Consider the following 20,148-nt stretch of genomic DNA (forward strand, 5'->3'; position numbering starts at 1 on the left):
AATTAAAGGTATTTTATTTATTTATTTCCCACTGCAGCTGTTTGCGACTCTGGGCAAGTCACTTAACCCTTCAGTGCCCCAAGTACAAAATGAGTACCTGTATATACTATGTACACTGTTTTAACTGTAACCACAGAAAGGTGGTAAATCAAATTTCATCCCCCTTCCCTTCCCTAAAGGGCTGATAATCTCCCTCTCTCCCACCCCAAGATCCAGTCTCTCTCCCTTTCTCTTCCTTCTCCCCCTCCCTCTTCTCTTCCCCTAGTCCATTCTCTCTCTCTCTCTCTCTCTCTCTCTCTTCCCTTCTTCCCTCCCTCCCATTGTCCAGCATCTGCCCTTCTCTCCCCTCCATCCCCATCAGCAGTGACAAAAACTTGGTAGTGTGCAGCACCAAGCTCTTCTCTTGGCTGCTGAGGCTCACTGCCTGTGAGTCTGCAGCTCACTCCCCTCCCCTCCCCTCCCTCCACTGGGTGCCTGGGATTTGGCATCTGCTCCCCTCTCAACCCCTCTACATTACAGGTGGTCTTCTGTTAATCCCCAGCAGTGGCAGTAATTAGTCAACTAGGTGCTAACAATTACTGTAATTAACTAGCACTTAATTGGCAGTAATTAGGAGTTATGAGCAGAGCTACCTTATTCTATAACATATGCACCTAAATTTCATAGACAGCAACTCCAAAGAAAGCATGGCTATAGGTGGGTCAGGGGCATTCCCAGAAATTAGGCACAATGTTATAGAATACCTGCATTTGTGTGTCTAACTGTCATGAGGTGGATGCCAGCATTTCCTTTTATCTTGCTGCAGCACATGCCTGGAATAGACTTCCTGAGCCGGTACATCAAGCTCCATCTCTGTCCGTCTTCAAATCTTTTTGATTATTATTATTATTACATTTGCACCCCGCGCTTTCCCACATAATTCAGGCTCAATGCGGCTTACATAGTAATTTGAAATACAAAGTTAATAGAATTTTAATAAAACAGTAGTAAAACAATGTAAAGTTGGGCTTAGTAGTGTATGGTAACTTGAGCTAGATAATATATGACTAGGATAAAAGAGGGTAGACAGGATAGGATAGTGTAATTTGGGAGAAAGGGTAAGGAGGGATAAAATTAAGGAGAGATGGAAAGAGAAGGATGGGAGGTTAGTATTTAAGTCAGAACAGAATTGGGGGTGGAAGTTGGCGAGATTAGGTTGGGGCATTTGGGTAGGCTTGCTTAAAGAGATGCTGCTGCTTTTAACTCCTAACCCTTATTCACTTGTTCAGAACCCTTATTTTATCATCCTCACTTTAATATTCCCTTATTTCTTGTTTGTCCTGTTTGTCTGTCCTAATTAGCTTGTAAGCTCTATCGAGCAGGGACTGTCTCTTCATGTTCAAGTGTACAGCGCTGCGTACGTCTAGTAGCGCTTTAGAAATAATAAGCAATAGTAGTATTTACACCAACCTTTGGCTGATATAAATGCTCACACCCAAAGTTAGGTGTGACATGTGCACTAAGCTGGCTATTTATAAAGAACACTCCACACAGAGCACTCTTTACAGAATGCTAGCTTAGCATGGGTCATCCTGGGGCCTAATTTTAGGTTCCATTTCTTGAAACTAGACTTTAATGCCTTCTTTTGAGTTGGTGTTAAGTGCACCTGTGATAGCACAAACGACAGTGCACAATAAAGTACAGTAAATATTGTGAACTAACTCCAGTGTGCAGTGCACACTCATTCTCCATTAATAACCTGCCCAGTTCCTGATCCCTAATACAGAATGCAGTTAAAGTGTGAATTAGCACATTATGCCATGCCATCGCAGTAAGTTACTAAACTTGTGTAGTAACAGTGCATGCTAATTTGTACGTGAAAGGAGGAATTCTGTGTATAGCACCAAAAGAATCTGTGCTGGGCCCCTATTCTATACAGGGCACTCACTGTTTATAGAACAGGGGCTCATGAACAAGTTGTACCTAACTGTGGGCACTGGACTTCAGTTGGGGTAATTCCTGCGCCCAACGTTAGGCACAGATGACCATTTGTAACACCACACCTAACTTCTTTGGAGTGCCTCAGATCCACCCGTGCCCCTCCCATGGGCACACCCCCATTTCAGATGCATGTGAGAACAGTTGGGCATGGTTGTTAGAGAAGCATGTGGATTTCGTATTTGGTTTCAATGAAGTGTTTGTTAACAGCACTAAATATCGCCAATTAACAATGAATTTGCATGTGGATCATGGATCTATGCACAGATTCCGGCATCCAACTCTGGGCAACCTATATAGAATCCAGAGGTATCTGGTTCACACACTTTAGAAAAAAAGCCTTTTGTTAAATGAAGAGAGGGAAGACACTATGGAGCCCTTTTACAGAGCAGCGGTAAGTCCAACACAGGCTTACCATACGCTAAGCTGGCAGTGCCGATCCTTGGTCGGCTTCCACCCGGGGCGGTTCGCCCCCGTGCACACCCCCTCGGTGCAGCGGCATTCATACACCCCCCCAGGTGCAGCACGACACCCCCCGGGCGCATAAACATCCCCCCGGCATATCACCCAAGCCCCACCCCCCCCCCAGAGTGCATTCTGACCTGCTGGGAGCAGCCGCGCGGCTGTCGGATCCACTGGTTCCCTGCTCCCGCTGCCCCGGAACAGGAAGTAACCTGTTCCGGGGCAGAGGGAGCAGGGAACCAGAAGAGCTGACAGCCACGCGGCTGCTCTCTGCACCCCTCCAGCAGTGGAGTGCCCCCACCACCCTTGGGATGCCACTGTAAATCTGGAACTACCGCTGGCCGAATGTGGGTGTTGGTGGTAGTTCCAGTCCCTGTACGTGCCATTTGTCACACTATGGAAAAAAAACTAGATATTTTCTAGCGCAGCGCTAACCCAGCGGTAATTGGGCAGCGCCGTGCACTACCTAGTTACCACCAGGTTAGCGCGGAAGCCCTTAACCCTTAACGCAAGTTCAATGGGTGGCGTTTAGAGCTCCCCCCCCCCCCCACATGGCCACACAGGAAGTGAAATCTTACCGCATAGCCATGCCATTTTTTGGCCTTTTTACCCGCTGCGATAAAAAGGGCCACAGTGCGTGGCAAAAAGGGGCCCCCGCTGCTAGCACAGGGCCCTTCTTACCAAAGCTTGGTGAAAGGTCCCCTGTGCCTTCATAAAACCCAGACTTCTGAAGACTGAGGATTCAGCAATAAGACCAAATGAAGCTGAAATGCATATACACATCAGGGGCGTATCTGCGTGGGGCCTCAGGGGCCTGGGCCCCCGCAGATTTTGCCCTGGCCCCCCCTACCGCCATCAACCCTCCCCCGCTGCCGTTCTTACTTTTGCTGGCGGGGGACCCCAACCCCCGCCAGCCGAGGTCTGCTTCCACCTGCCGCTGCCTTCAAAACTTCTTCTTCAGCCGGCGGGGGACCCCAAACCCCCGCCAGCCGCCCCGCGCTGTTTAAAATTCATCTTCGGCCTCCGTGGCCGTGCTGCTGGGATAGGCGGCGCTGTTGAAATCCACTTCGGAGTCTGACGTCGCAGCACGTACAACGTACAACGACGTCAGACTCCGAAGTGGATTTCAACAGCGCCGCCTATCCCAGCAGCACGGCCACGGAGGCCGAAGATGAATTTTAAACAGCGCGGGGCGGCTGGCGGGGGTTTGGGGTCCCCCGCCGGCTGAAGAAGAAGTTTTGAAGGCAGCGGCAGGTGGAAGCAGACCTCGGCTGGCGGGGGTTGGGGTCCCCCGCCAGCAAAAGTAAGAACGGCAGCGGGGGAGGGTTGGCGGCGGGAGGGGGGTGGAGAGACTAAGTTATTGGTGGCGGTGGGGGCTCGGCGGGGGCGGGGGGGGGGGCGCTAAAATGTGCCCCCTCCCTCTGGCTCTGGCCCCCCCTACCGCCGGAGTCCAGATACGCCCCTGATACACATTAAAAATCAAACAAAACCAGTTTTATCATTTGTAGCTAATTAGGTCTCTTGGAGCCTGATTTATTGTGTCTTTTCTCTTATTCTGTCTATGATATGAAAAGTAAATTCAGCGCTCATGGCATTTCCATGAAACAGCCCGTCGACAATGGACAGCATATCTCTTGAAGATCTAATAAAGAAAAACAGAGAGGTACCCAGAGTAATCTGGTCTAAAAAGATAATGTTTATTTTTAGCTTGTGTGCAATTGGGAATGCACATGTATAAATAAAAAGAAATAGCACACATCAACATAATAATGGATGTTACCACCATACTGCATGCCCTTTCAGGTTGTCTGTCATTTCTTCTTATTTGAAATTCAGGTTTACAACATATGAATACAACACAAAAGAAACTGCAAATCATTAGAGATTCACTGAAAATGGAATAAATCCGAAAAAAAAAAACACTAGGAGCCGCATTCCTTCCAACATAATTTACAAGCCCATATTATTGGGGAAGATTGAAAGGAAAGGTAAAATCAAAACTGGACAGATCTGGATTGGCTGGAGTGGGGTTTTCGACAGCAACTGCTGTAGTTGGAAAGAAGGACCTGTGCCCGGCAGACTTCTATGGTCTGTGTGCCAAAAATGGCAAAGACAGATCAACATCAAGCATGCATATGTTAGATCACATCGTACCATATCCTATGAGTTTATCTTGCTGGGCAGGCTGGATGCACCATTCATATCTTTATCTGCCATCATCTACTATGTTACTATCTTACTATGTAAAAATCAAGAAAAAAAAAAGCAATATACCCAATGGAAGCCATTTTATGCATGTAAATTGTAGCATTTACATACATAGGTAGGTTTTCACTGATGAGGTATAAGGAAGCTCAGATGCTGATTGGCTCAATGCCTTTGCAATCTGCATGTCAGTTATTTCATTTCACTAGTGATCGGCTGATTTGCTAACTACAGAAATCTGCTGTATAGCAAGCGAAAAACTCAGCACGAAGAGCTCCTCTCTGTTTTGAGGCTGAAAGGGTCAGTTCCTTTGGCCTGAAGGAGTTCATTTTCTTCCTGGCTCCAGCCACCAGTGCTACTTCTGTAATATTTTGTGTGCTATACAGTTTATATGATGGAGTTCCTTTTTATCTGTGGTATACCTATTGTAAACCATTTTGTTTCTGCAAATTGCTTTGAAAGGCGGTGTATTAAAAATTTTAAATTTTATAAAGTGACCATTTATACATATAGCAGGTCAGGACATGGAGGGCCTGGTGACCTGGCACATGATATTCAGCGGCACTTAACAAGTTGCTGCGGCCACTTTTAGCATGGCGGTAAAATTGCCATATTTCCATATGCTTCGTTAACGGCCACGCACTAATTTCCAAATTAGCGTGTGGCCATTACCACGGAAGCCCTTACTGACACCTATTTTGTTGGCGCTAAGGGCAGGGCCGCTGAGAGACTAGGCCAGGCCCGGGCAAGGCCGCCCCCCTCCCCCCCGAGGTCTTCATCACCACCACCCCCTCCACCCGCCCCCTCCTTCCACCACTGGGCCGGGCCCCCCTGAATTCAAATCATAGTGCCTCACCTCGACCTCGTTCTGTGTGAAAGAAGCGCAGCAGCGGCAGTCTGCAGATCACCTCCCTTCAGGCCTTTCCTCCCTGTGTCCCGCCCTCGCGCAAGTTACATCAGACGAGGGCAGGACACAGGGTGGAAAGGCCCGAAGAGAGGCTTCTTTTACATGGAATGAGGTCGAGGTGAGGAGCTATGATTTGAATTCAGGGGGGGGCCCGGACCGGTGGTGGATGGAGGGTGGTGGGTAGAGGGGGCTGTGGCACCGGGCCCCCCTTGGAGGCCCGGGGAATTTTGTCCCCCCTCTGCCCCCCCTCTTGGCGGCCCTGGCTAAGGGCTCCTGCTCTAATCCCACGGTTATCAGGTAGTGTGCGGAAATGTGCCTGTGCTACCTGATTAGTGCAGGGCATACCTACTCTCCGCCCATAGTTATGCCTCCCACGCTGAAAAATAAAAAAATATTTTTCTGAACGGAATTAGCGTGCTCTGATGGGCTCACTAAGTTAACTGGGCACCAATCTGAATATCAGCATGTGCCCGGTTAACTTCTGGTGACTGCTGATACCAGGATATTCAATACCAGAAGGCAAGCATGCCCTGCCATTGAATATTTAGGGTCAGGTCAGACCATGGCTGTGACACTGAATACCTCCACAGGATGACTATCTGGTGAAGAGATTTCACGTTTCGGATGTGGTTTCAGTGGGCCAAAAATGTATACATTTATTTCCCAATTAACATTGGGAATGCATGTATATATATATATTTTGTTCAAAAACGACATATCAGAAATTACAGATAAAATTAATCGCAGCTTCCAAATTATGAACTCATGGGTGGATGCATTCCAACTAAAGCTTAATGCAGTAAAGACGCAATGCCTTATACTATCATCGCAATAAAATCAATTATACCAATATAAAAACACCAAACCACACTCTTCCTGTTGCGGATACCCTGAAACTCCTAGGCGTAACAATTGATCGAAATCTCAATCTAGATAGCCATGCGAAAAATTTTATAAAGAAAATGTTCTATGCAATGTGGAGGCTTAGAAGAGTAAAACCTTTCTTCCCAAGGGAGACATTACGCAAACTAGTGCAATCATTGGTATTGAGCCTTTTGGACTATTGTAATTCCTTATATGCGGGATGCAAAGCACAAACCATTAAGAAACTCCAGACTGCCCAGAACACCGCAGCCAGATTGATATTCGGAAAAGCGAAATATGAAAGTGCCAGACCCCTCAGAGAGAAGTTGCATTGTCTCCCACTGAAGGACAGAATTGCATTCAAAATTTGCTCCTTGGTTCATAAAATTATTTATGGAGAAGCCCCATCTTGCATGTCAGACCTAATAGACTTACCTGAGAGAAACAACAAAAGTTCATCATGTACTTTCTTAAGCCTCCATTATCCCAACTGCAGAGGACTTAAATACAAATCTATACATACATCTAGCTTCTCATACATCTGCACACAACTATGGAATGAACTACAGATCACCTCCCTTCAGGCCTTTCCTCCCTGTGTCCCGCCCTCGCGCAAGTTACGTCAGACGAGGGCAGGACACAGGGAGGGAAGGCCCGAAGAGAGGCTTCTTTTACATAGAATGAGGTCGAGGTGAGGAGCTATGATTTGAATTCAGGGGGGGGGGCCCGGACCGGTGGTGGATGGAGGGCGGTGGGTAGAGGGGACTTGACTACCTTACGGAAATTACTGAAGACTTACTTGTTCAAAAAGACGTACAAAAATGATCCCCCATAACGATCTGATTCCTAAATTACACCAGATACAACTATTATGGAACTCTTCGAACTTGTTTATTATAATCACATCCTCATCACTGTATTTTGTCCTGATATCATTATGTTATGTTTTATCTATTTATACACTCCTAATCCTACATGATATTCATATGCATATTATTTGTAACAATTCTGAAATTCTTATTCCATCAATATGGTTGACATGATAGTCTTATGCACCTTATCTGAATCTATATTCTGAAAATTCTTATTCCATTAATGTGAGTATTGTTGTAACATATTATAAGCCACATTGAGCCTGCAAATAGATGGGAAAATGTGGGATACAAATGCAGCAAATAAATAAATAAATAAATAAATAAATAAATAAAGTGTATTTTTTGACTTGCTGAGTGAAAAGGTACCAAAAGTGGGGTATATGACTTAACTATACCACAAGATAGAGGAATATCAACTGCATAATCCTGTAAATTTCAGCCTCAGGTATGACTATGTTTTTAAAAAATGAGAATCTTTTATCAATATAAAAGTAATTAACCCCAGAAATCACATACCGCACTTTAGATACCTGTAGTTTTTAGTCTGTAAAACATGAAAGCATCAAAGTTGTGAAAAAATTACATAATCCCATACTACTGACTCTATAGTACACAAATTTTCAAAAACGAAAGTTGCCCCTCCAAACTTTTATAACTGTTATTTGTAACCCTATTTTGATACCTTTTCAGTCAGTGGGTCACATTTAATCCAATTTACCCACCAAGTTCTATACCAACTGAAAGGCATCCATAAAATCTTTAAAAAGAAGGGGGGAAGTTATCAAGGTGCGGTAAACAGCTTCCCATGTCTTCACTTTACACTGCTTGGCATGCTACCCTACATAAGAACATAAGTATTGCTACACTGGGGCAGAATGAAGGCCCATCCAGCCTAGCATCCTGTTTCCAACAGTGGCCAATCCAGGTTACAAGTACCTGGCAAGATCCCAAAACAGTGGATTTTCCCCAAGTCCAAATAATAGATTATGGACTTTTCTTTTAGGAAGCTATCCAAACATTTTTTTAAACCCCACAAAGCTAACTGCTTTTACCACAGTCTCGGGCAATGAATTCCAGAGTTTAATTACATGTTGAGTGAAGAAATATTTTCTTCAATTCATTTTAAATTTACTACTTTGTAGCTTCATTGTGTGCCCTCTAGTCCTAGTATTTTTGGAAAGAGTAAACAAGTGAGTCATGTCTACCCGTTCCACTCCACTCATTATTTTATAGACTTCTATCATATCTCCCCTCATCCGTCTTTTCTCCAAGTTGAACAGCCCTAGCTGCTTTAGCTTTTCCTCATAGGGAAGTCATCCCATCCCCTTTATCATTTCCATCGCCCTTCTCTGTACCTTGTATAATTCCACTATATCTTTTTTGAGATGCAGTGACCAGAATTGCACACAATATTCGAGGTGCAGTCGTACCATGGTACAATACAAAGACATTATAACATTCTCATATTTGTTTTCCATTCCTTTCCTAATTATATCTAACATTCTATTTGCTTTCTTAGCCGCTGCTGCACACTGAGCAGAGGGTTTCAACATATCATCAATAACGACACCTAGAACCCTTTCCTGGTAGGTAACCCCTAATGTGGAACTTTGCATTACATACCTATAGTTCGGATTCCTCTTTCGCTCATGTATCACTTTGCACTCTCACATCAAATGTCATCTGCTATTTGGATGCCCAGTCTCGGGGCATTTTCGGTATAATGTCTAAATCCAATTTTTGATGTTTTGCTGAAAACATCCAAACATCGAGTGGCGAACATAGCAATTTTCGAATCATAAAAAGTCTATTCTTTTTGTTTCAAAAAAGGTCATTTGCTAGATGTGCTTGGTGCATCTATCTTTTTGGACAATTTTCGGCAAAAATAATTTCAATGGAAAAATGCACAAAAACAAGGCACTGGGATGCATGGGAGGCCAGCATTCGTAATAGACTGGCCACACAGTCAAGCCAGCAGAGCAGTGAGGTACCTTAGTGGGCACTGCAGTGGAATTAAAATAACAGGTCCCAGGTACGCAGTTCACCGTTACCTTCTTATATTGTATGGTGAGCCCTCCAAAACTTACCAAAAACCTCAGGTACCCAACTGTACACCAAAATAATAGCCCTTATGCCTGCATGTGTCACCTATATGTGGGATCATACTTTCCACCACAAGTGTAACAGTTAGAAAAAGATATGGGCCTGGGTCCTCTTCTCTACAGTTCACTACACTGACCAATAGGCTTCTCCAGGGACCTGCTTACTGTTCTAATAGGACTGGACATTACATCTGAGGCTGCCTTAAAGGCTGGTATGTACTGTTTCTTTCACATCACTGGGGGATGGGAGGAGGGTCATTGACTACTGGGAGAGTAAGGGGGTCATGCCTTTATCCCTCCAGTAGTCATCTGGTCATTTAGGGCATCTTTTTGTGACTTAGTCATGACTGAAACAGGTCTAGGCAAAAACATCTCACTTTTAGCCCTGGTCGTTTTTGCTTTGTTCCATTATGGCAGAAAAATGTCCCAATTTTGGGAATGCCTAAATCCCACCCCAACACGCCCCCTTGTGATTTGGATGCACTGCAGACAAACAGCATAGAAAAATGTCTTTAACATGTTTTTCTAACATAGTGATTTGGACATTTTGGACAAAAAAGGTATATCTGCTGGTCTGTGACGCTTTTTAGAATTTTTTTTTTTGTTTCAAAAATGTGCCCCAAAGTATGTGCAATATTGCCATTAGGCCTGTCTTTACACATGAACACCCAAGTGCAATGTTATAAAAGCCATTTCATATGTATAAAACAGTTTATGGTTTATAAAATTATCCTTATGTGTCATCTTTAAGCAATAACCATGATTCCCTCACCCCTTGTCTCCAAGCGCCAGTACCTGCCAACATGAGCAGCAGAAGCCAGGGACTGGGCAGACTTGTACGGTCTGTGCCCTGAATAAGGCAGGTACAAATCAAGGTAAGGTATACACATATGAGTTTGTCTTGTTGGGCAGACTGGATGGACCGTGCAGGTCTTTTTCTGCCGTCATCTACTATGTTACTATGTCCCACACGACAGTAAACAGCATTATCACATGAATCATTGGGCTGTCCTACAAGCCGGTGTTCAGGAAGCTTCCTATAGTGTTTTCCTTAAAAAAAAAATCCACTCTCCAGCCAGCACAGCAGGGTTTCTTTATCTCATGAATGTAAAGCTTCTATTCATTTCTCCAACTATATCCTCTCTATTGGTAGGATGTAATGCAGCATTGATATAAAAATAGGAGCACTGACAACTTCTATATGTGATTTACCGAGACCCCTCCTACCAACCCTCATTAATTCCAATAATGTTATACTATCCCTGTTTGCTTTATTATTTGTAAACTTTCCAATGTTGTATCATGCTTCTTTAATTCACGTATAGGTTTTTCTAATCCCTTAACCATAATTATCATATCAACCAGCAAATAGTCAGAAAACATGACAAAAATATATATAGCAAGGCATCATTGCCCCCACCTAAAATATCATGAGTTTAGCATACCTCTGGCCTCACAGGATCTTCAATGCCAACCACAGCAATACAGATGAGGTCAGTTAAAATGTCATTTTCATTATCCCATTCTGGCTCTGGGCTACTGCTAAAATCCCGGTAAGCAATACAGATTGTTCTAAGTCCATCACAGGCCATTGGCTCAATCACCTTCTTTACCATCTCATCACGGTCTCGAGGTCTGAACATACGTGATTCCCCTGCTGCATTCAATATTTTAGAACACCTGTCAATAAGAATGAAAGTTGATACATGAATATGTTTTTTTTTCCAATTTCTTTGCATTCTAATTTTTTTCTATTCTAGGTGCTATTATTCTGCCCAAATTCCACAAGGATTCTGAATGGATTACAATCGAGACGTCAACACAACAATGTTGAGAATTATATAACCTGGCTACAGATTATGAATAGTGTACTCCAAAATATATACCCCCCTGATATTTAAAACCATTTAACCGGCCAGGAATGGCTCCTGGCCAGATAAATGGCACTTAGCTGACTATTTGGCAATACTCAGTGGGAGATCGCCAGTTATCTCCTACTGAATATTGCCGGTCAGCGTTTACTCATGAATTCTATATAGTGTGACCAAAATTGCTCGTGCAAATCCAGGCATATTCTGGATTTGCACACGCAATTTAATTACTTAACAAGCCAATCAGCAAAGATATCTGTTACTTAACAAACAATTATTGACATCAATTGGCATTAAGTAGAATTTATGTGCATAACTTGCTAGGTGTATTCTGTAAAGTGGAACACGTAAATTCTAATGTGCATTGCCAAAAGGGGGTGTGGCTATGAGTGTGGAATGGGTGGGCCATGGGAGTTCCAAAAATTTACATGCAGGGTTATAGAATACACCTGTTCCGTTCCTAACTTAGGCAATGGTATTTACACCAACTTTTACTTGGCGTAAATGGACACACCTAGAGTTAGTTGCAGGCACGACTGCAAGGGATATTCTATAAACCCACCTAGGCTTATTCTATAAACCGTGCCTAAATCTAGCTGTGGTTTACAGAATACACTGCGGCGGAAATATTTTTGGCACCGATTTTTCAGGCACCATATATAGAATCTAGTCCTTAACAGATAACCGGTTATATTACGCAATATAACTGGCTATCCGCTAATATTCAGCACATCGCCAGTCAAATTAGGCTGAAAAATAGCAGGAATATCTTTGGCCAATTTCAGATTAACTGGCCAGTGCTGAATATTGGCCTGGCCAGTTATAAATTTAAACCGGACAAAAAATATCTGGATATTCAATGCTAATTACTGGACATGGCCCGGCACTGAATATCCAGGCTGACCGCCAACTGCAGGAGTTAGCCAGGTTCCCTCCCACGATCGGAATATTGGGCCTTTATAAAATAAACATGTTTTCAGATATTTGCGAAAAAGAACATAAGAAGGTATGCGCCTAATCCGTAAAAGAGGATTATTCCAAACCCTAACAGCTTGAAATGTAAAGGAACTATCCAATATAGGCTTAAACAGAACATATTTAGGTGCTGAATAATTCAAAGTTAAAAGAGTCAAAAACATGACTGACATCTTACTACAGAATAGGTAATAATATGAGTAAGATATCTGAAAACATTCCACTCCTAAAAACAATATAGGCAGTTTTAAATTCAATACACCCTTGAAAGGGCAGCCAGTGTAGCTGTATCAGCAATGGAGTAGCCTTGTCAAATGAGCAGGAGTCAAAAATGAAATTAGTTCATGTTTTCTGTAGAAGTTGAAGCTTGAACTGCAATTTAGTAGAAATTCCCAAATTCCAGAGAGAACAGTATCTGCGGTTAAGTGTTTGCACAAGGAAAATTAACTTGGGTTTGAATGAGTCTCAAATTATGCTCACTTTATTGCTGCTAGTCTAACTGTCAAGGAAAATTGGGATGTGTTATAAAAAAAGCTGATTCAAAGATAGCACTGTTATCACTAAATATAGAACAAAATGACATCATCACTGCAAGGAGTTTACACAATAGTCGTATTCATTTTTCTGATTTGCAGATATTGCTGTTGAAAGTGGGCATGTGCAATCTGAAATTTTTCTGTTAAAAAATACTGTGATTCAGTTACAATGCCAACATAAAGTATCAAAATCTGATTTTGTACTGAAAATGATTACAAGCTGGCACCACTAAACCTCAATGCCTAGGAATAAAACAACCTCTTTCATAGGGTGATGAAACCATAAGTTGTTTATCTGCACTGATTTTTCATATATTTTACATGTATTGTCAGCCAAATGACAGTTTTTCCTTTCCTGATTGAGTTTGGTGGTATGGTTATATTAGAATATAATAAGATTTCAACTCTATACAGGCAGAGACTGAGACAGAAAACTAAAGAATATCATAACAATTTTAGATGATCATACATCATATTTTACATTTTCTTTCTCTTCCTGTTTGCTAAAGAAACTTTGAGACAGACAACCAAACAGCAGATGTGATCTGAGGAAGTACAAACACAGCAAGAGTTTATCCAAATGTCAACTTTAATAGAAACAGGACCCAGCCTGGCCAAGTTTTGGAAAACAATGGTATATGTATAATAGCATATAATATGGAAATACAAGGCAGTAAAATAATAATCTTTGTGTCATCTACCCAACAATCAAACACTTGTATCCATTGGTTATTCAAGCATTGGGTAATGTTTTGGCTGAGTCTCCATAAGAAGCCGTTGTGAAACGGGTCCCTGTTGGGACCTCATCCTGGACTGAGGAGGAGAAGTGGCCTAGTGGTTAGAGTGGTGGACTTTGGTCCTGAGGAAGTGAGTTCAATTCCCACTTCAGGCACAGGCAGCTCCTTGTGACTCTGGGCAAGTCACTTAACCCTCCATTGCCACATTGAGCCTGCCATGAGTGGGAACACACAGGATACAAATGTAACAAAAAAAAAAAAAAAGCTTAAGAGGTTCAAGCTATAAAGCTTATGAGGAATAGCAAAGAAATGTAACTTCATCAATAAAAGATTGGACATTTGCATCTGTGATTTAAAAGCTAAGTATTTGATTTTCCTACATAAAAATTGATGAACAGTTGATAAGTTAAAAAAAATTATTCATTGAATAACCAATGGGTACACATGTTTGATTGTAGAGTACATGACACAAAGATTATTAAAGTTTTGTTCAATTTTTGGATCTACTCTGGAAGATATTTCTTGGGAGGTTTTTCTTGACCCATGATTACTTTTTGACCAATCACATTACAAACTGGCTGTTACCTAAAAGAGCCTAAATATTGTTGATTCTGGTCATTATGAGGTTTTCTCCTCCCTATTTTTGAAAAATCAATTTTTGAATATTTTGAAAAACTGTTCTTGAATAATCACTTATGGTTTTTAAATATTATTTTACTGCCTTGTTTTTCCATATTATATGCTATTATACGCATACCATTATTTTGCTTAGATCACAGGTATTTTGATCCCTTTTATTGGTCAAGTTTCGGAAAAACCTTCACAGATTCAAAACATGTACTACAATACTACAATGATGAAAAAATGAGAGGCTGGTAACACTGACAGTGAGAAGTCCCAACCAAAATCAATGAAGAACACCAGTAAGGTTAAATCAGCTTTATTGGTAAAACATCTCATGCATAAAAACCCAACGCATTTGCACATTTCATATGGTGATTACAAGCCACTCTCTGATACTTTAGATGCTGTGTTTGAAATTCAAATCAGAAGTCTCAGTTTTTCTTATAAAATTTTTCCCACAATGATTTATTCCCCTGATAAAGGCATTTTTCAAAATGTGGCTGCGTCAGGTTTTTATGCACGAGATGTTTAACTAATAAAGCTGATTTTACCATACTAGTGTTCTTCATTGATTTTGGTTGTGACTTTGATCTTTCTCATTGTAGTGTAACCGGCTACTCATTTTTCATCATTTATTAAACAATTTCTACTTACATGTGTATGTCCACCTACCCTATATGAAAATGTCTTTCTCTACTTTCCGAAATGCAATGAAGTGAAAATCCCAACAAAACATTCCAAGGGTCCTGTTTACTAAGGTGCACTAGCATTTTTAGCGTCTGCTAAAAAATTAGCCATGTAGACGCTCATAGGAATATTATGGGCATCTACATGGTTAGCGCGTACTAATGCTTAATGTATACTAAAAATGCTAGCACGCCATTAGCACAGCTTAGTAAACAGGGCCCCAAGAGTCTAAAAGGAAAAAAAAGAAGGGCTAGACTAGTGGACTCCAACCAAGGATCAAATATAGCCGGGAGTCGAAATATTTGTAGAAAACAGTCAAACACAACTTTGCACAGTTTTCAATTTTACTTAGTATATATGCTTTTTAACATGTGTTCAGAAGCTTTCCCAAATTTCTGGTACCACTCTTATATCTTTGTAGAGTTACATCTATTTATTTACATGTGGTTACCATTTTGTAAAAGATCTTTTGTATGTAGCAGGGGCGTAGCCACGGGTGGGCCTGGATGGGCCTAGGCCCACCCAGTTTGGGTTCAGGCCCACCCAGCAGCGAAGCGGAGGGAGCAGGCAGCGCTGATCCTGCATCTGCCTCCTTCTCTCTGACGGCAGCGCTTCCCAGATGCTGCCTCTGCCGCCACGATCTACTTCCTCCCTCTGTCTCACTCAACAGCAGCGGTAGCGTCGCGTTCAAACACGCTGCCTCCTGCTTCTAACCCGGAAGCGTCTCCTCTGCAGAGGAGACGCTTCCGGGTTAGAAGCAGGAGGTAGCATGTTTGAATCGCTACCACTGCTGTTGAGAGTGAGACAGAGGGAGGAGGTAGATCGTAGTGGTGGTAGGCAGCGTCTGGGAAGTGCTGCCATCAGAGAGAGGGTGGGCAGGTGGAATGGGAGGGAAGGATGCATGGGGGTGAAGGAGAATTGCTGGACACATGGATGGGAGCGGGAGGGGAGAGAGGAGAGTCACGTTATGGATGGATGGTGGTGGGGTCAGGGGAGAGAGAATTGCTGGGGATGGATGGATGGAGGTGGGGGGCAGGGGAGAGAGGAGAATTGCTGGGGATGATGGATGGATGGATGGAGGTGGGAGTCAGGGGAGAGAGGAGAATTGCTGGGGATGGATGGATGGAGGTGGGGGCAGGGGAGAGAGGAGAATTGCTGGGGATGGATGGGTGGAGGTGGGGGCAGGGGAGAGAGGAGAATTGCTGGGGATGATGGATGGATGGAGGTGGGGGGGGTAGGGGAGAGAGGAGAATTGCTGGGAATGGATGGATGGAGGGGACAGGGGCAAGAACAGAATTGCTGGGGATGGATGGATAGGGGCAGGGGAGAGAAGAGAATTGCTGGGGATGGATGGAGGGGAGAGGAGAGTTGCTGGACATGGGTGGATGGAGGGGAGGGCAGGGGGCAGAGGAGGGTTGCTGGACATGGATGGATGGAGGGAAGGGCAGGAGAGAGGAGGCTGCTGGATATGGATGGAGGAGAGGGAAGGGAGAGAGAAGAAATGCTGGACATGGATGGAGGGAAGGGAAGAGTGAGGAAGGAGATGAGATGAGGGAAAAGGAAGAGAGGAGAAAATTGCACATGGATGAAGAAAATAGGCAGAAGCTGGATCCACTGGACAGTCAAGTCTGCGGAGGACCCAGAGCAAGAAATGAAGAAGAAAGGCGGAAAGTAAAGAAATAAATGGAAAGGAAGCCCTGGAAACGGAGTAAAGAGGACAGATAGCAGCAGAATCAGATACTGGGCCAGTATGATGAGAAAAACAAAGTCACCAGACAGCAAAGGTAGAAAAAAATCATTTTATTTTCATTATAATGATTGGAACATGTCCACTTTGAGAATCAGGTGCTCAACATTAAAAGATTATATTTATTTACTTATTTATGGCATTTTATCCCACATTAAACATGAATTAGATTGGAACCTGGGATCATTTAATGTTTTTTTCTGGAGAGAGTAATGCATTGCCTCCCCCATCCCCCAGGCTCTCTCCCCGGCTATAGCCAGCTCTGCAATTTTGAGGGGAGGTGGACGGGGGGGGGGGGGGGCACAGAGGTGGACCGGGGAGAGAGCCTGTTGTTAAACATTTACCAGCACACCACTGTCTAGTGCCCACCCATCCAACCTGTTGGTCCACCCAAAAATTGACTTCTGGCTACGCCACTGGTATGTAGGTTTACATTTTTATTTAGACACAAGATATATAAGGTTTTTAATTTATTGTGTTTATGATTTTTGTCTTAATATTAATCCTGTATTGATTGTTTTGTTCTTTTTGTACATTTATAGAAATAATGACTCCTGAAACAAACATTTAATTGCCAAAACACTGCTCTGTGTCAAGTCTGTTTTACTCCATTAAATCTCTGGCTATAATAAAGAAACATATTTTCTACCAATACTTTGACTCCCATTTATATTTGATCCTAAGGTTGGAGCCCAGTAGTTTATCTCTATTTTTTTTTCCTTTTTAGCTCTTGTACTACTTCCCAGCTATTATCATTATCTCGACAGGTTCTTTTGTCTATCCCAAGTCACCTAGACAGCAAGCTAACAATTACAAAGCAAATAGCATTTGAAGTAGCTTTATACACATTTAAATGGTGCCTGACCCAATTAAAATCACCTCCAAAAGTAGTATAAAATAAGTAATATATATATATAGTGTGTGTATGTGTGTGAGGTAAATAGTTAAATACACTTTCATAATCCAGACTGTCAAGGTTAATATTTATTTTGAATTGGAAACCTACAAAATCTTTTCAGCATTTGTTTATAAAATGTGTTTTGCATGAAAGAACTTGGGCTACTTTTAAAATATATTTCTCTTTGCCAAGACATGCTGGTGAATCAGCAATGTTAGTCCTCTGTAAAATTTGAACTATTCCAAATGTTCTGTCGTGTATATGCATAGTCTTCAGTACCAAAACATGTTGACTTCCAACTTAACTAATATAAGAGATTAGCAAGTGGTTTTTTTCCAAGCTTATTTCTGGTTGTCATGGTATTAGTTCAAGGACATATGGAGATCATTCTACAGAAATGTAGTGTCAGTCTGATAGATGGTGTGAAATAAGTCAATAATAAAGGCAATTCACAAGAAAAATCTAATTTAAAGTGTAATATTTCATTAAAATAAATTAGATTGCATTAGTAAGTTTATAACTATGGAGTAGCTATAGGAGGGCCTGCCCCCTCCCTCAAATTGCAGCACCCATTGAATGAGTCAGAGGTTGAAAGGGTCATGGATTTGATATACCGCCTTTCTGTGGTACAACCAAAGTGGTTTATATTTCTTATATGTAGGTATTTTCTCTGTCCCTAGTGGGATCACTATCTAAGATGTTGTACTTGGGGAAACAGAGAGTTAAATGACTTGTACAGGGTCACAAGGAGACACAGTGGGAATTGAACCTAGCTCTGGGGATGCTCAAGCCCTGCCATCCAAAGAGGTCCACTGCCTGACCTCCCCAATATGAGCATCACAATATGACAGCAACAGAATAACTGTGCAAATCTGGATGACCGACAGCACCCCCAAACTACTCTCCTCCCTTCTTATGTAATCTATCTGAATCAACTTCCATTGGAGTTGAGATTGGAGAAATCATTTAAACAATTTAAGGGGAAATTAAAAGCCTATTTTTTTTCAGAAGGCATTTGCATGAGATTTGTGATGGGGCATTGGTATTAATATATAGTACATAGAGTATTTGAATTTTTACTTTTCTTTTGTAGTGAGGTGGAGGTGAGTGTGGTCTAATTTGAGTGGGTCCTTTTCTATTAATTGATGGCGTTCTTTTCCCTCTTTTTTATACATTTTATTGTAAACGACTTTAATAACATTTGAAAGGTGGTATATCAAGTTCTTTTAAATATTAATCTATTAAAAAGACATCTTAAATGACAATGGACCTTTGCTGGAAAGGCTGGAGTGGGACACCCAAACTGAAGCCCTTCTAAGTGAGCACCATGCAAATTTGGATGAGGGCAAGACTGTGCTGATGAGTTGTTTGGATTTGGCCTCTGACCTCATGGAACTTTCCCTACTTTTGGATCATCTGAAGGAGAATTGAATTTATTTATTTTAAAATCTTATGACCCACTTTCAACCTAAGCGGCGACCATAAAAAACATACATAATAATTACAGATCATATTCAAACAGTTAAACAAATGCGCTGCTACACTCCCCCACTGTTAAAACCCAAACACCATCATCAAACAGTAAAACAACAAAAAAAAGCCTGAACAAAGAACCAAGTCTTTAACCGTTTCTTAAACTGTAATACATTAGAACATAAATGCAAATAACCAGGAAAAGCTTTTCACATTACAGGTCCTGCTATTGAGAATGCTGAAGCCCTCATCATAGCATAATATGCAGTTACTAAGGGGTCCTTTTACTAAGGTGCACCAAAAAGTGACCTGCGCTGGTGTAGACACGTGTATTGGATGTGTGTAGGTTAATTTTTCAGTGCACCTGCAAAAAAAAAAAAAAACTTTTTTTGGCCTAAAAAGAACATGCGGCAAAATGAAAATTGGCACACGCCCATTTTGGGCCTGAGACCTTACCACCACCCACTGACTTAGCGGTAAAGTCTCACATGTTCACCAGGCAGTAATCATCAGCACATGTACAATGCCAATTACCGCCCAGTTAGCGCGCATAAAAAATGAAATTACCAAAATATTTCCTCAATTATTACTTTAAAAGGAGTGAAGCCTATGAAAACTGGGATTACTTTAATCAGTGGGATTTGAATTAGACACTTAAGTATTATCATTATTATTATTATTATTTATTGTATTTGTACCCCACATTTTCCCACCTTTTTGCAGCCTCAATGTGGCTTACAGAGTATGGAAATGAGAACCTCATTACATGATTTAAGAAAACAGTCGATCATAAGCTGAGGTGAAAGAGGAATTTAGGTAGAAGGGTGTTAGGTAAGGTCGTGTGAGAGGTGTTTTGGTGTACTTGGGTGGTTTAAGGAATGATTTGTTTCATTGAGGGTGACTTTTGTAGGCTCTGTTGAAGAGATGTGTTTTCAAAGCTTTGCGAAAGCTGGTTAGATTGGTCATGGTTTTCAGGGCCATGGGTAGTGCGTTCCAAGACTGTGTGCTTTTGTACACAAAGGTAGTAGCATAAGCCTGTTTGTATTTCATTCCTTTACAGCTGGGGAAGTTCAGGTTGAGGAATTTGCGGGCCGATCTTTTGGCATTCCTGGGCAGTAAGTCTACTAGTTTTAACATATAGAGTGGGGCATCTGCGTGAATGATTTTGTGTACAGTCGTGCAGATCTTGAACTCAATTCATTCCTTGA

At 42.1% G+C, this 20,148-nt stretch overlaps 1 protein-coding gene across 5 annotated transcripts in view; it reads right to left on the minus strand.

Annotated features, from left to right (window-relative positions):
- Positions 1-20,148, minus strand: part of ATP2B2 (ATPase plasma membrane Ca2+ transporting 2) — a 969,683-nt gene that overhangs the window by 118,124 nt on the left and 831,411 nt on the right. For all 5 annotated transcript variants that reach the window (XM_030205270.1, XM_030205268.1, XM_030205272.1 and 2 more), the window contains one exon: positions 10,838-11,072. In XM_030205270.1, the coding sequence (XP_030061130.1) occupies positions 10,838-11,072 (235 nt within the window). The remainder of the gene's footprint in view (positions 1-10,837; positions 11,073-20,148) is intronic.

The sequence above is a fragment of the Microcaecilia unicolor genome, chromosome 6, assembly GCF_901765095.1.
Source record: "Microcaecilia unicolor chromosome 6, aMicUni1.1, whole genome shotgun sequence".
NCBI lineage: Eukaryota > Metazoa > Chordata > Amphibia > Gymnophiona > Siphonopidae > Microcaecilia > Microcaecilia unicolor.